Source organism: Podarcis erhardii (assembly GCF_964252035.2).
Source record: "Podarcis erhardii genome assembly, chromosome: 14".
NCBI classification, from domain to species: Eukaryota; Metazoa; Chordata; class Lepidosauria; order Squamata; family Lacertidae; genus Podarcis; species Podarcis erhardii.
This window is the reverse complement of record NC_138503.1, coordinates 12182511-12197656: the sequence shown is the minus strand read 5'-3', so window position 1 is coordinate 12197656 and position 15146 is coordinate 12182511. Positions and strand designations below refer to the sequence as shown.

At 46.4% G+C, this 15146-nt stretch overlaps 1 protein-coding gene and 1 long non-coding RNA gene across 3 annotated transcripts in view; both read right to left on the bottom strand.

The window, feature by feature from the left end:
- Positions 1 to 15146, bottom strand: part of LOC309328947 — a 340017-nt gene that overhangs the window by 112174 nt on the left and 212697 nt on the right. The gene's annotated exons all lie outside the window — the stretch shown is intronic.
- The window catches only part of GLDN (gliomedin), a 41522-nt gene continuing 28667 nt past the window's right edge, over positions 2292 to 15146 (bottom strand). Inside the window, exons 7-10 of the mRNA XM_081839011.1 lie at positions 13332 to 13415; positions 13129 to 13254; positions 11659 to 11809; positions 2292 to 4509 (exon numbers count right to left, since the gene is read on the bottom strand). Coding sequence (XP_081695137.1) covers positions 3990 to 4509; positions 11659 to 11809; positions 13129 to 13254; positions 13332 to 13415 — 881 coding nt within the window. The 3' untranslated portion in view covers positions 2292 to 3989. The remainder of the gene's footprint in view (positions 4510 to 11658; positions 11810 to 13128; positions 13255 to 13331; positions 13416 to 15146) is intronic.

Below are 15146 nucleotides of genomic sequence, written 5' to 3'. Positions count from 1 at the left end.
AGCAACAGTTGCCCTCAGGTGTTTAATATGGAATATATGAGGTCTCAGGGCGGTTCACATAAAAAAAAAATCACAGTATATAAAATAAAAATAAAAGCAATAACCCAATAATACACCCCCCCCCAAAAAGAGCCACATTTTAAAAGGGTATGGAATGTTCATCAGGTCTACCAAAAGACTGGTTAAAAAGGAACGTTTTTGCCTGGCGCCTAAAGGTGTATAATGAAGGTGCCAGGCGAACTTCCCTGGGGAGAGCATTCCACAGATGGGGAGCCACTGCAGAGAAGGCCCCGTTCTCGTGTTGTCACCCTCTGAACCTCTTGAGGAGGAGGCACACGAAGAAGGGCCTCAGAAGATGATCTCAGGGTCCGGGGTAGGTTAATATGGAAAGAGGCAGTCCTTGAGGTATTGCGGTCCTGAGCTGTTTAAGGCACTTTATAGTCAAAACCAGAACTTTCAATTGTAGAATTGGGAGGGACCCCAAGGGTCATCTTGTCCAACCCTCTGCAACACAGGAATCTTTTGCTCAATGTGGGGCTCAAACCCACAACCCTGAGATTAAGAGTCTCATGCTCTACCAACTGAGCTATCCCAGCTTAGCTGGTGAACCTCCTTTCATCCAGAGGGCTGCTTTCCCTTCGGGGCAATTTTCCAGGGGCCACATGCCAGTGGGTGGGGCCAGAGGCAAAAGTGGGTGGCGCAATACAGCAGGTTAGTTACTTCATGCACCCCTCTCTCTCCTTTCCATCCAGGCACGAATGAGTTCAAGGGCACCTTAAAGGTAAAGGGACCCCTGACCATTAGGTCCAGTCATGGCTGACTCTGGGGTTGCAGCGTTCATCTCGCTTTATTGGCCGAGGGAGCTGGCGTACAGCTTCTGGGTCATGTGGCCAGCATGACTAAGCTGCTTCTGACAAACCAGAGCAGCGCATGAAGACACCGTTTACCTTCCCGCCAGTGCGGTACCTATTTATCTACTTGCACTTTGACGTGCTTTTGAACTGCTAGGTTGGCAGGAGCAGGGACCGAGCAACGGGAACTCACCCCATCGCGGGGATTTGAACTGCCAACCTTCTGATCAGCAAGTCCTAGGCTCTGTGGTTTAACCCACAGCGCCACCCGCGTCTTAAGGGCACCTTACGGCCAAGCAAATATACTCAAGGGGGGTACAAAGTGGGGCTAGAGAAAGAGGCCCCTGGGGCCGCATTTCCCCAAATCTGTTCTAAAGCTTGGTGTTCTTATAAAAAAAAGGTAAAGGACCCTGGACGGTTAACTCCAGTCAAAGGTGACTATGGGTTTGCGGCGCTCATCTTGTTTTCAGGCCAAGGGAGTCGGTGTTTGTCCACTGACAGCTTTCCAGATCATGTGGACAGCATGACTAAGCCGCTTCTGGCACAACGGAACACCGTGACGGAAACCAGAGCGCATGGAGACACCGTTTACCTTCCCGCCACAGCAATACCTATTTATCTACTTGCACTGGCGTGCTTTCAAACTGCTAGGTTGGCAGGAGCTAGGACAGAGCAACAGGAGCTCACCCTGTCTCAGGGATTTGAACTGCCGACCTTACGATCGGCAAGCCCAAGAGGCGCAGTGGTTTAGACCACAGTACCACCCGCGTCCCATGGTGTTCTTATAAGCTTCATGAAGAAAAGACAGAGTGCTATTTTAGATTTTACAATGTATGAACTTTCAGATGCATCCTAGAACTCAGAGAGGACACACCTTCCTCTGTCTTCATGCCCCTCCGATCTACTGCAGAGCCATCATAATAATATGGCCCCACTCCCCAGATCCCATGTCTTGCACACAGTCGTCTTGCACCAATGCTGGGCTCTGATTCCTTGCACGCAATTCTGTGTATGTAAAAAGGGGGATCTACATCTTCCATTTGGTTTTTCCCCATTATTTGAAGAGGGATTTTCCTCAGGAGCAGTGTCAAAAATGAAAGGGAAGGCTTGCATTCATCCACAGAGTACAATTCTCTTTCACACACTTGCCTGCTAATGCTATTTTAATTTCTTTTTTTAAAAAAGCCTTGCGCATTAAATGCAAGGATGCATATAAAGTTAGTTTTGGCTTCACAGTGGTAGGTATACCTCTGTTTTTGACATCTGTTTGACCCCAGATCATTCCCAGAGGTTGCCCTCTGACAGATTACTTTTGCAGACTTCCCACTTTGAGAAACATTTCTCTGCCAGGAACAAACACCGCCATGCCTATCGCTGTTCGACACATCCTTCCAAAACAGCCGTGTTCGGCTGCAACAGGAGTCAGGAAGTCCATGCCAGTTGGGCCAATGTCCCCTTTATTTGCCAAGATTGTCATACATGTATCTTTATTCCCCATTTGAGAAATATATACACAGAGAGAGAGAGATTCAGCCAACATTACAGCTAAAAGGTGCTGGGGGGGGGGATGACTACAACAGAGAATTGAAATGATATCTCGGATTCAAGGACACATTTCAGTGGACAGAGCAGGGCTGGAGACTATCATGTTAAAGAGAGCTGAAGGGGGTGTTTTAAGAAGCATTCGCCCCCAGTATGTTCCACATACATCTCCCTCTTTTGCTCCAGAGCATAAAACAACAGCCAGTTGAAATGGGAGGGCATCCTATTCTGGCAAAAACGTCACGCAAATAGCTGTTTTGACAGGAGAAGAGGCTGCTCCAGGGCAATCGTGGCCTCTTTGTCACGAGATATTCAAGCAGAAGCTGTAAGGCAGGTGTGAGGAACCTGTGGCCCTCCATATAGCCCTGAACAACAGCTCCTATCAGCCTCAGGAAGCTAGGAATGATGGGAGTTGTCGTCTGGCAACTTGAGGGCTAAAGCTGCCGCATGCCTGCTGTGAGGGTTGCAAGATTCCTAGAATGAGATCAGGGTTTGATGAGATGGCCTATAAGACCATTTAGAGCAGCGGTTCTCAACCTGTGGGTCCCCAGATGTTGTTGGACTACAACTCCCATCATCCCTGAGCTCTGGCCTTGCTAGCTAGCGGTGATGGGAGTTGTAGTTCAACAACATCTGGGGACCCACAGGTTGAGAAAGGCTGATATAGAGTTCAGGGTGCATTACCACCTAAGCAGCCACACACAACCAACAGGCCAATAAACTGAAGGTTGCATCCTGACGTTTGTCACTTAGTGGTATACTTCTTCTGCTGGCAAGATGCTTTGCAGCAGGAGGACTTCATTGCCTGCAGGTGGGTCGCTGCTGTGCAACAAGTTTCTGTTGCATTGGATTCCACTGTTCCACAACATTAAAATCTCCCACCTGCTAGTGCAAAAGCCTTGTGCTAGTGGGCAGGGAACACTGGGCACAGCCCTCGCAAGTTTAAAAATGGCTGGCGTGGACCCCAGCCATACATTTAAAAGGACGCTTGCACCACTTTTACAGCTCTGGCTTCCCCCAAAATAAATCCGGCAACTGCATTCGATTAAAGGGTGTCGGGGGTTGCTAGAAGACAACCCAAGACCTGATCCACAGGACCCTTAACAAAAACTACTGTTCCAACATGAAAGTGGCCCAAGCATGCCTTAAATGTACTGCATGGTGCCATTGTGACCCAGAAGAAGGAGCGCCGCATGGGAGCTGCAGGCTTTTAGACGCATTCCTGGGGTCCTTTGACGAGAGGTGCCACATGCCTCCATCCGCGCTCGAAGCACATGGCATTTGAAAGGGCCTTCCTCCCACACTGCAGCCTCTCTGTGAAACAAAGCCTCACTGGGCTTCTGCCAGCATGCACTGCTCGCTACGACATTGAGCAGCCTTTGTTCTGCAAAGCCACAGAAGCCTACGTAATCTAAACATCTAAGCTAGGGACACAAAGGGGGGACAAGAACAAGCCGCCCTGTCTGTACACACATTGCTTTGTGACTCTCCTCAAATGGGAGATGTGCAGTTGTTTTCACCGAAAGGTTTGGAGAGCCGAATCTCCAATATGGACAACAGGCAAAGATGGCCCTCGTGGATTGGTACCAAGCACATTCAGCCGGCAAAATGGACAGGGTATTGCATCAGAAAGCCATGTTCCCATGTGCAGAGGCACTTGTCCCCTTGATTATAGGAAAGCATGGCCAGGACAGGCACAAACGACAAATCGTCCTGCTTGGTTGGGGAAACTTTGGAAGCAAAGCCTGCGTCGGATAGCGACAGTTTCAACTCAAAGCTGGTGTCCAGCTGCCTTTCCCTCAAGAGATCATAAGCAAAGGCGACATGCGTGTGGTTCTTGTCGGTGATGTACAGAACCCCGCAGGCGACGAAGGCGTTGCCGGCTTTGGACTGCGGGTACGTGGTGTTGATGTACCGCAGCACCGAGAAGGTGTCCTCAACTACGTGCGCCACCATGATGTGCTCGTCTGGCCTCGAGAGGTAGAGCACCCAAAGCCCGTTCTCATCCACAGCGATGCTGAAGTAGGATTTGGAAGCGCCGAAGAGGTACTTGCGCTCAAAGTACCAGGCGTTTTTGATGGAGAGCGTCTGCGAGGACTGTGTCGCGAAGTCATACCTGCGAAGAGGGTTTGAAGCAAAATACTTCAGAGCAGCTCAAGTGGCAGGAGGGCAGGGGTTTATAAAACAAAATTAAGACACCCCATTTGTTTCCATGTGTTTTATATTGAAAGGAATGGAAGAACATGAATCCAGATTGGGAACCTCTTTTAGTCCAAGTCCACATTCCCTTCTGGGTAACCTACCAGAGCTGGGTGATATATCAATATATCATCGAATACCGAAGTCCGTATCATGATATTGCTTGCATAATATATATATTTTAAATTTATTTGGTTTTTCAACTTTACAGAGCTATATCAAACATAAATCATAAAAACAAGATTCCAAGAAATCTCCTGGACTTCCATCCTCCCCTTTGTGGGTGCTATTATTAATCAATTCCTCCCGCATCTTTTATGCTAATACAAAACCTTTACCTCTTCCATTATGTCCAGAATCAACCTTAAACTACAAGTGCTATTCCAATCCTACTAACGATTTTAGCTGTTTACAATGGTCTTTAAGAAAAGTTATGCATTCTCCCCATTCCTTGTTAAAATTTTGGACCTGGCAATATATTGCGAATCACGGTGTGTGTGTGTGTGTGTGTGTGTGTGTGTGTGTGTTATGCAAAAACCATGATGCAAAAAAGCCCATGAAGCCTGCCAATGCTTCTCTTGATTCCTGCAGCCCCTTTTAATTCGGCCGGCTCAATTCTCCCCTGCCATCTGCAAGTGGCAGCGAATCACAAGAGCAGGTGCCAGCAAAAATCACAATGCAGGAAAAACCATGGTATGTCCCACAGAGGACCTTACGGTCTTCAAACAAAAACATCTTGGAGGTCCCGGGCCACAGGGAGGTTAGGCTGGCCTCAGCCAGAGCCAGGGCTTTTTCGGCTGTGGCCCCGATCTGGCGGAACGCTCTGCCACAAGAGACTAGGGCCCTGCGGGACTTGACATCTTTCCACAGGGCCTGCAAGACAGAGCTGTTGCACCAGGCCTTTGGCTATGGCATAGCCTGACCCCCTCCTTTGGCTATCCTCACAGAACTCTAGCCCAATGGTTGCCATTAATCTGATTTGAATTGATTTTAGAATAAAATGATTTTAGAATGTTGTATCATTTTACTGTTGTTAGCCGCTCTGAGCCCAGCTTCGGCTGGGGAAGACGGGATATAAATAAAAATGATGATGATGATGGTGAAGCCAGCTGATGCCTCCACAGAGCTCCATCCTTATTTCAGACATCGTGATATATTGGCATATTGTGGTTCAGCTGGTGATATATCACAATGTTGAGAACCATATATCGCTGAACCCTACCCCTGGCCCCATCCCAATGGTGGACTGGGCCAGGGGGAAAACAGGAGGAAGCAATGAATATAAATTTTTACCAAAGTAGACTAGTTTTTACACCTCCACACATAGCCTACTTCCCCTCATAGTCCAACAATTGTCAGAGTTCCCTGGGAAGAGGGATTGTAGCTCTGTGATGGGAATAGGAGTCTCCGAACCACACAAAGCACCCTTAACAAACTCCCCTTCCCAGAAAAGTGTAGTTTAAAATGGGATGATACTACTTTGAATGCATAGTGCGGACGGGGCCTCTGTAGAGATCACCCCAAAAAAAAGGTTTTATGGGGAGAAGAGGAGGAGAGAACACTGAAACAGGCAGATTGGAAAGCTCATGCAAGTTTGGATCCATGTGTGTGTCATTTCAGTTACCAATAAAAATGGAGTCCTTTGTTCAACCTGTCAAAATTCCAGTAGGTTTTATGTCCTGAGGGATTAGAAGAATGCCTGCAAATTAGATGCCATTTGGACGGCAAATGTCCAATTTACAGGCGTCAGAAGACTGGACTGATTTCCATGGAAATCAGTCGCTAAACTGGAGCATGCCTCTGAATGTGCTTTCTGGAAATCACAAGAGGAGATTTGCACTCGTGTCTTGCTTCTGGGCTTCCCACAAGCATCTGGTTGGTTGCAGTGAGAATAATAATAATAATAATAATAATAATAATAATAATAATAATAATTTATTATTTATACCCCACCCATCTGGCTTGGTTTCCCCAGCCACTCTGGGCAGCTCCCAACAGAATACTAAAAACACAACAAAACACCAAACATTAAAAACTTCCCCAAACAGGATGACAGCCTAGGTGGGCCATTGGGAATCTTCTTACGTTCTAATGACTTGGGTGGCAAATTCTGAAATCCAATCAGATAAACTGGGACCAGGAAATAAAAACAAAAATTGTTTCCAAGCAAGGAGATTGAGCAAGCATTCTGGCCTTGTTCTTGCCCTCTCAGAGCCGGGATGAGCATCTCTCTGAAGTACAAAAGCATTGTTTAAAAAATAATAATACTGGAAATGTTTGCATAACTGAGCCACAGTGATCAGGAAGCCCTGAAACGTAATTCAAAAAGTGCCCAACGGTCATTTTTCCACGGGCTGATACAGTTTGTTGAGAATCTTCCAAAAGTTGAGTTGACCGCAAGACACATCCCAAAGGAAATGATGCTACCCACAGGTTTCATATGCTATACCTTTAAAGCACATTTGTGGCAAGCTTTCCCCTCAAAGAATTCTGGGAACTGTAGTTTATTAAGGATTGCTGAGAATTAAAACTCTGTGGGGAGTCAACCACCGTGCCCAGATTTATTTGAGGGAAAGAAGCTTTGACTGTGGTTTAAGGGTCCAAAATGATGAGCATGCACCCTAAGATTGGGACCACACGGCTGAGAAGCAAGTCTGCCACAAAGTTTGCTGAAGGAAAAGGTCATTCTGAGGACAGTTCAGCATTCAAAGCAAACAAGGCAAAGAAGCTCTTACAAATGATGTTCCCTTTTGTTCCTCAAAGTACAGAACATGCCACTTAAGAGTTAAGAGGGAATAGCAGAACGCACCTGTCTCTCTTATCATTACCCCCAAGAGAGCCAATGGTTGTGTTCATATGTAACACTAAACTACAGTTTGGAACCGCAGGGTCATGGGAGTGCAGTCTGCTCAGTTTCTGGTTCTCCTCTGGTACAGCCACAGCAAGGATGCAAGGTTTCACTTCTGTTTTCAATTAACTATCACTGAACCAAACCTGGGTTTAGTGTTAACCATGGTTTAGGGAAACAAGGTAAAAGGTACAGGTAAAGGAGCCCTGGATGGTTAAGTCCAGTCAAAGGCGACTATGGGGTTGCAGCACTCATCTAGCTTTCAGGCCAAGGGAGCTGGCGTTTGTCCACAGACAGCTTTCCGGGTCATGTGGCCAGCAGGACTAAACCACTTCTGGTGCAATGGGACACCATGACGGAAACCAGAGCACACGGAAATGCCATTTCTCTTCCCATCGTAGTGGTACCTATTTATCTACTTGCACTGGCATGCTTTCAAACTGCTAGTTTGGCAGGAGCTGGGACAGAACAATGGGATTCGAACCGCTGACCTTCCGATCAGCAAGCCAAAGAGGCTCAGTGGTTTAGACCACAGCACCACCTGGATCCCTTCTGAATGCAGTTAGGTAGGCAGCAGAGTCAATGTTTTTATGACTCACCTCTTCTGCAAAATTTACACCACTCTGTTCCATTTGAAACTTGCGTCTCCCTGGATATACAACTGATGGTCAATAACTAAGACTTACTTTGCTACAACTGATGGTCAATAACTAAGACTTACTTTGCTACAACTGATGGTCAATAACTAAGACTTACAGGAGCCAGTTTCTAGCACAAAAAGAGTTTTGGATTTAATATCTGATTATGGTCGGGTGGCGGGATTTAAGTTGAATAAGCAAAAGACCAAGGTCTTAGCTAAGAACCTAACGTCTACAGAAACAGATGAGTTTTTGAAAGAGACAGGATTAAATGTGGTTAAAAAGGTAAAATACCTAGGGGTGTACCTGACTTCTAAAAACTTGAATTTGTTTAAGGACAACTATGAGAAATGTTGGTCAGAAATCAAAAGGGATTTGGAAACTTGGACAAGACTAAAACTTTCCTTGTTAGGCCGAATAGCAGCTATAAAGATGAATGTTTTGCCGAAAATGTTGTTCTTGTTTCAGACCCTGCAGATTGTGGACAAAGTGGTATGTTTCGAAAAGTGGCAGAGGGATATTTCTAAGTTTGTTTGGCAGGGCAAAAAGCCCCGAATTAAGTTTAAAATACTAACAGATGCGAAAGAAAGGGGGGGATTTGCCCTGCCAGACTTGAGGTTATATTATGAATCTGCAGCCTTCTGCTGGTTGAAAGATTGGTTTTTGTTAGAGAACACCGATGTCCTAGATCTGGAAGGGTTTGATAACGCTTTTGGGTGGCATGCGTATTTGTGGTATGACAAGGTTAAAGTTCATAAAATGTTCAAAAACCATATTGTTAGAAGAGCAATCTTTATGGTCTGGACAAAATATAAAGACTTATTGGAGAGTAAAACACCAAGGTGGCTTTCACCGGCAGAGGCCAAGGCACGCAAGAGACTTAACATGGAGGCCTACTGGCCAAAATATTGGGAATTAATAGAAAAAGATGGCGACAATTGGAAGCTGCAGAGTTTTGAAAATGTAAAAAGTAAGGTGCGAGACTGGTTGCATTATGCCCAAATTCGGGAAATTTTCAAAACAGACAAAAAGGTTGGGTTCCAGGTGGAAAAATCGAAATTAGAGACAGAATTGTTAGAACCTAAAGACAAACTATTTTCAAGAATGTATAACTTGCTGCTTAAATGGAATACACAGGATGAGACAGTCAAATCCGCCATGATAAAGTGGGCACAGGATATTGGACATAACATTATGTTTGAGGACTGGGAAAGGTTATGGACCACCGGATTGAAGTTCACGGCATGTACTGCCCTGAAAGAAAATATTATGAAAATGATATACCGGTGGTACATGACCCCAGTCAAGCTTGCTAAGATATATCACCTGTCTGATAATAAATGTTGGAAGTGTAAAGAGGCGGAAGGGACGTTCTTTCATCTCTGGTGGACATGTCCGAAAGTGAAGGCCTTTTGGGAAATGATTTATAATGAGTTAAAAAAGGTATTTAGATATACCTTGCCTAAGAAACCGGAGGCCTTCCTTCTGGGCATTGTAGACCAGAATGTGTTAAAGAAGGATAGAACTTTTTTTATGTATGCTACAACAGCAGCAAGAATTCTCATCGCAAAGTGTTGGAAGACACAAGATTTACCCACACTGGAGGAATGGCAGACGCAGTTGATGGACTATATGGAACTGGCGGAAATGACTGACAGAATCCGAGACTTGGGAGAAGAAAAAATGGAAGAGGACTGGAAAAAATTTAAGGACTATTTACAAAAATATTATAAGCTGTATGAATGTTAAGAAAATGCACTTTTTAGGAAATATTAGCCCCAGCAATGGTAATTAGGTGAAATTAAAATTAAGCACAAGAAAAGAGAGGTGAAATTAAGAAAAATCTTTATTGCATTACGTTTTAATCACAATATATAAGATTATGGTCACAATAACTTTGATTTTGGTAACATGAAATTGAAAGATACAATAATGAATTGAAAGATACAATAAGTAATGAAATAAGATAATAAATAGCTGAATATTTTGTATTATGAACATTGGGTTATAAATATATTGAAAAGGGTAATGTGACAAAATGAAAGATACAATAAGTGATGAAATAAGATAACAAAACGCTGAAATTGGTATTATAAATAACGCGGATTCGGGAAGATGTGGGGAAGTCCAAAAGATTTTGTAAAAGAAATATGATTTATGAAACTTCTGTATTTTATTTTTTGTTCTTTTTTATTCTGTAAAATTAATAAAAATATTTAAAAAAAAAAAAAATAACTAAGACTTACTTTGCTACAACTGATGGTCAATAACTAAGACTTACTTTGCTGCTTGGCCACAAGGCAATTCTTAAGATTCATTGAATATCTGACAATATTTGACCATGATGAAATAACGGGCAATCAGCAAGCCCAAGAGGCTCAGTGGTTTAGACCACAGCACCAATTGCGTTCCATAGGGACAGCAAGACGGGACCATAAACAACCGTTTGAAGTAGTCTTGTTTTTCCACAAGCCATTGTGGAAAAGAACAAGAGCCTGCTAGGTCAAACTGTGAGGTGGATGAACTGCATTTGATTATACACACACAGAGAGAGAGAGAGAGAAAGAGAATTGTACCATAGGTCAGTTTCAAAGCACATTGCGAAAGCAGGAAGGCAAAACAGATCAAAGGCACAGCCGAAGAGAAAAATATATGCCTCACTCCTAAAACTCGAGAGAGATGGGGCCAACCAAACCACTTTTGGGGAGCAGTTCTGCAATCTGGGTGCCACTACCAAGCATGAAGCTTTATGCACATGTCTTGGAACATAAGATACTGCCTGATGCTATCAGGTCTGCAATCTGTCTCTTGCCTGGTTTACAAGTCTTTTGTCAGAGGAACCAACTCCCCAAAGCCTTCAAACGACTGCTAGCACCATCAATCTCCCTCTGAGTGTTAATCATGGACAGTTAAGACATTATATTCCTCCCTCTTCAGCCACTTCCACTGCTGAGATGAAAGACCATTGTTGGAAGAGGTCTGGCATCTCTAAACCCCCTTGCCAAGAAACAGGGAGTGTCTCAAACAGAGCAAATTACGATCCCGGGAACCTCTCTCATTTCTCTGCCTGCTTCCCTAGGGAGAAAGGTCAAGGAGACGCTCACACCTGCTTCTCAAAGGCAAATGTTTTTGTTGGCGTCAGCATCAAGGGTGATGCTGGAAAGGGCAAAAGGGCAGAGGGAATCTTTCGCTCGCTCTCGAAATAGCATCCAGCCACCCCAATAACGCCAAGGCTGCAATCCCAGCTCCCACACAACGGAGCCTCACGATACACACTCGTCCCATAAGCTAAGCCCTGGGTGAAGCAAGCTGTTCAAAGCGAGTCTCTGTTGAATGGCAGCAATGAGAAACAAAGGAAATGGCCTTACAAAGACTCGCCCCATCAGTCCGTGGAGCCCAGTGTGGTCTGCGATTCCTGGGAGTGGCTCTCCAGGGCTCCAGAATTGGGAGATGCCAGGGTGGCAGATTCTCTACCGCTGAGCTACCTTACTGCCATTAAGCAGAGCTTGCCAGGTTCCCTCTCCCTGACGTGGCGCAGCTTAGTAGCAGAAGCCCCTTCGCTGCCCCCTCAGCTACTTACTTCACAATAATGTTGCGTCCGACACGCTGATAGTACAAGGTGTTGTTATAGATGGCATGTCCACAGCCGTAATATTGCCAAGGGAGCTCAATGGTGCTGTAGCTGTTGTTCCACAGCGCAGAGATGTCCTCGTATTCTTTAATCATGTGGCCTGTTCAGGGGAGGAAGGCATGGAAAAAGTTGGTTTGTTTATTACATTTATAGGTTAGATGACTGCAATGTGTAGGGCTGCCTCTGAAGACAATTTGGAAACTTCAGCTGGTGCAGAATTCACCGGAGCAAGACGGTTTGAGCATATTACACCAATCCTGGTCCGACTGCACTGACTACCAATTAGTTCCCATGCCCAATTCAAAGTGCTGGTTTTGACCTATAAAGCCTTAAATGGCTCAGGACCACAATACCTTAAGGACCACCTCTTTCCATATGAACCTACCCTGGACCCTGAGATCATCTTCTGAGGCCCTCCTTCGTGTGCCTCCTCCTTGAGAGGCCCAGAGGGTGGCAACACGAGAACAGGGCCTTCTCTGCAGTGGCTCCCCATTTGCGGGGTGCTCTCCCCAGGGAAGTTCGCCTGGCGTCTTCACTACACACCTTTAAGCACCAGGCAAAAAGGTTCCTTTTTAACCAGGCCTTTGGTTGACCTGATTCGCTCTGCCACTGCCATCAGACACTCCCACCTGCCAGCTCATTCCCTCGGGTCATTCTTTGGTTACTCTCAATTCTTGCCGATCTTCCCTGCACCGTGCACGTTTTGCAAGCCCTCCAAGAAAAGACCATCTCCTTCCTGTGCTTTGGATAATAAACCAGTGACAGCAGGTGCTGAAGAAGCTTGCAGGAGGAAGAATCTAGCAATACACTGCATGGGCGCTTTGTAACGCTTTGGGATGTTTGCTCTTAAGAAAGGTTTTCCAAGCAGCTACAAGTAGAGAACTGTTACAGTCCCTACTACATTTTAATCCTATCCCTCCCTCTAAGGAGTTCACAGTGGTGTACATGGTTCTTCCTCCCTCCCCACTCATTTTGTCCCCCCCCCCCCAAAAAAAACCCTGCAAGATGATGATGACGACGACAACAACAACAACAAATTATTGTTGTTATTATTCACATCCCACCCATCTGGCTGGCTGCCAACAGAATATTAAAAACACGATAAAACACTAAACATTAAATCTTCCCTAAACAGGGCTGCCTTCAGATGTCTTCGAAAAGTTAGATAGTTGTTTATTTCCTTGACATCTGGGCGCCACTACCGAGAAGGCCCTCTGCCTGGTTCCCTGTAACTTCGCTTCTCACAGGGCGGGAACCATCAGAAGACCCTTGGAGCTGGACCTCAGCAGCGGAGCTGAATGATGGGGGTGGAGACACTACTTCAGGTATAGATGGGTTATATTGAGAGTGTGTGTGTAAGCAGCCCACGGTTGCCCATCCTGCTGTATTGCTGAGTGAGGATTTGGACCCTACCCTCACCTGTAAAATGTTCAGCGATCCAAATTTTTTCATCACTTCGGTTGGCGAGATCCATCATCCATGCTCCATAGCTCTGTCTTAATTGTATAATCTCAGCTGGGTTTCCAATTGATTTAATGATGCATTCTGAGGGGGAGAGAAACAAAATCAGCACCACTGGCCAGCCTTTATTAAGCAAAGCGATCATTTTTCGCACAGGCTACCTGGTTTTCTGTGCTGACGAAGGTGTCCCTTCTCTTTTGCTTTCTCTACCAGGGTATCGTCATTTGGGATAGCACAGGTCTCCCCTAAATGGTGCACAGAAGGAGAGGAACACACAGAGAGATCTGTTATTATTTTGACACGCAATCTAACATTGCATGAACTATTCCGGGTTGCATTCAATACCAGTCCTACTCAAGAGTAGACCATCTGGAGTGAATGGACATGGCTATTTTACAGCGGGCCTACTTAGCTGGAGACAAGTCCATCTACACAACAACAGTGGCGTAGCGTGGGGGTGCAGGGGGGGCCAGCCGCACCGGGCGCAACATCTAGGGGGGGCGCTCACCGCCTCCGGAGTCGCCGAAGAGCCTCGGGCGCAGGCTGTAGCAGAGCCCCATGTCTCGCGGAACCGACGAGCTGTGCGCGCGTCTGGGCTGAAGACATCCGGCGGCCGCTGCTCTCAGTGCTCACCGTGGTCCCCGCGCGTCAGGGCTGCGGAGGGCGCGCCAGGCAGCCCCTCCTCACAGCCCCGCCGCCACCGCCGCTGCTGCAGCTGCTGGGCCATGTTGCATTCTCCTCGCCTCTCTGCCCTCCTCCTCCGGGCAAGCGGCATCGTTTGGGCGGCAGCGCCAGCGGCAACTCGCCTCAGATCACCTGACACGGACCCACCACCGCCGCCGTGGCTACCTTACCGTAAATACCCCAGCCCAGGCAGCAGCAAGAAGAAGCTGGCAGCGGCAGCAGGTTAGGGGTTAGGGGCGCAAATTACTTGCCTTGCCCCGGGTGCTGACAACCCACGCTACGCCGCTGCACAACAACAAAAACAATAATTAAATGGAAGAATGGATAAGGAAAAGCCACTATTTCCAATGGCTTTTCAGAACACTGTTTTGCTTCTGCTGGGGGTTTTGTCATGACTTCCATATTTTCAGGGCTGCCAAATGGGGGAATAAATTCATCATCTCTCCACAATGTTTGTGAAATCCATACATGCATTAGTACATAAAAAGCCCCTTGGTTCATGCGTGTCTCTCATTGATCTAACCATGTGTTCCAGCCATGGCAATTTGTTTGTGAAGACCCCCAAATTAAAGACACAATAGACACAGAGTTTTGGTTAAGGTTTTTGGCTATAATTTTGGCCACAGCTTTATTGATTACAGCATGTGAGTCGTTGCTTAGGCATGATACCTGAGCCTGCACTGTGGCAGGAACAGGAATGACAACTGGGCACCACCAGAGGTCAGTAAGGGAAAGCATCCTGCTTGAGTGAGAAGAAGAAGAAGAGTTTGGATTTGATATCCTGCTTTATCGCTACCCAAAGGAGTCTCAAAGTGGCTAACATTCTCCTTTCCCTTCCTCCCCCACAACAAACACCCTGTGAGGTGAGTGGGGCTGAGAGACTTCAGAGAAGTGTGACTGGCCCAAGGTCACCCAGCAGCTGCATGTGGAGGAGCAGAGACGCGAACCCGGTTCCCCAGATTACAAATCTACCGCCCTTAACCACACCACCACACTGGCTTCAGTCTCACAGCTCACCCCAGCTGCTTCTAGGGGCTCTGGCGTGGCCCTAGCCCCTTGACAGGGTTCGGACAAAAGCAAGGCGAGCCTCTGGATTCCTTTAACGGAATTCCCTAGCAACAGCAATTGGAGAGGCGAGGCAGGCCAACCGCTTCCCCTCTGCAAAACACTGAGCCAATGCCTAACCGCCAACCTTACAAAGTTGTGATGAGTTGCTACACGGTAGGCAAAAACCTATGCTGGTGGCGCTGTGGGTTAAACCACAGAACCTAGGACTTGCTGATCAGAAGGTT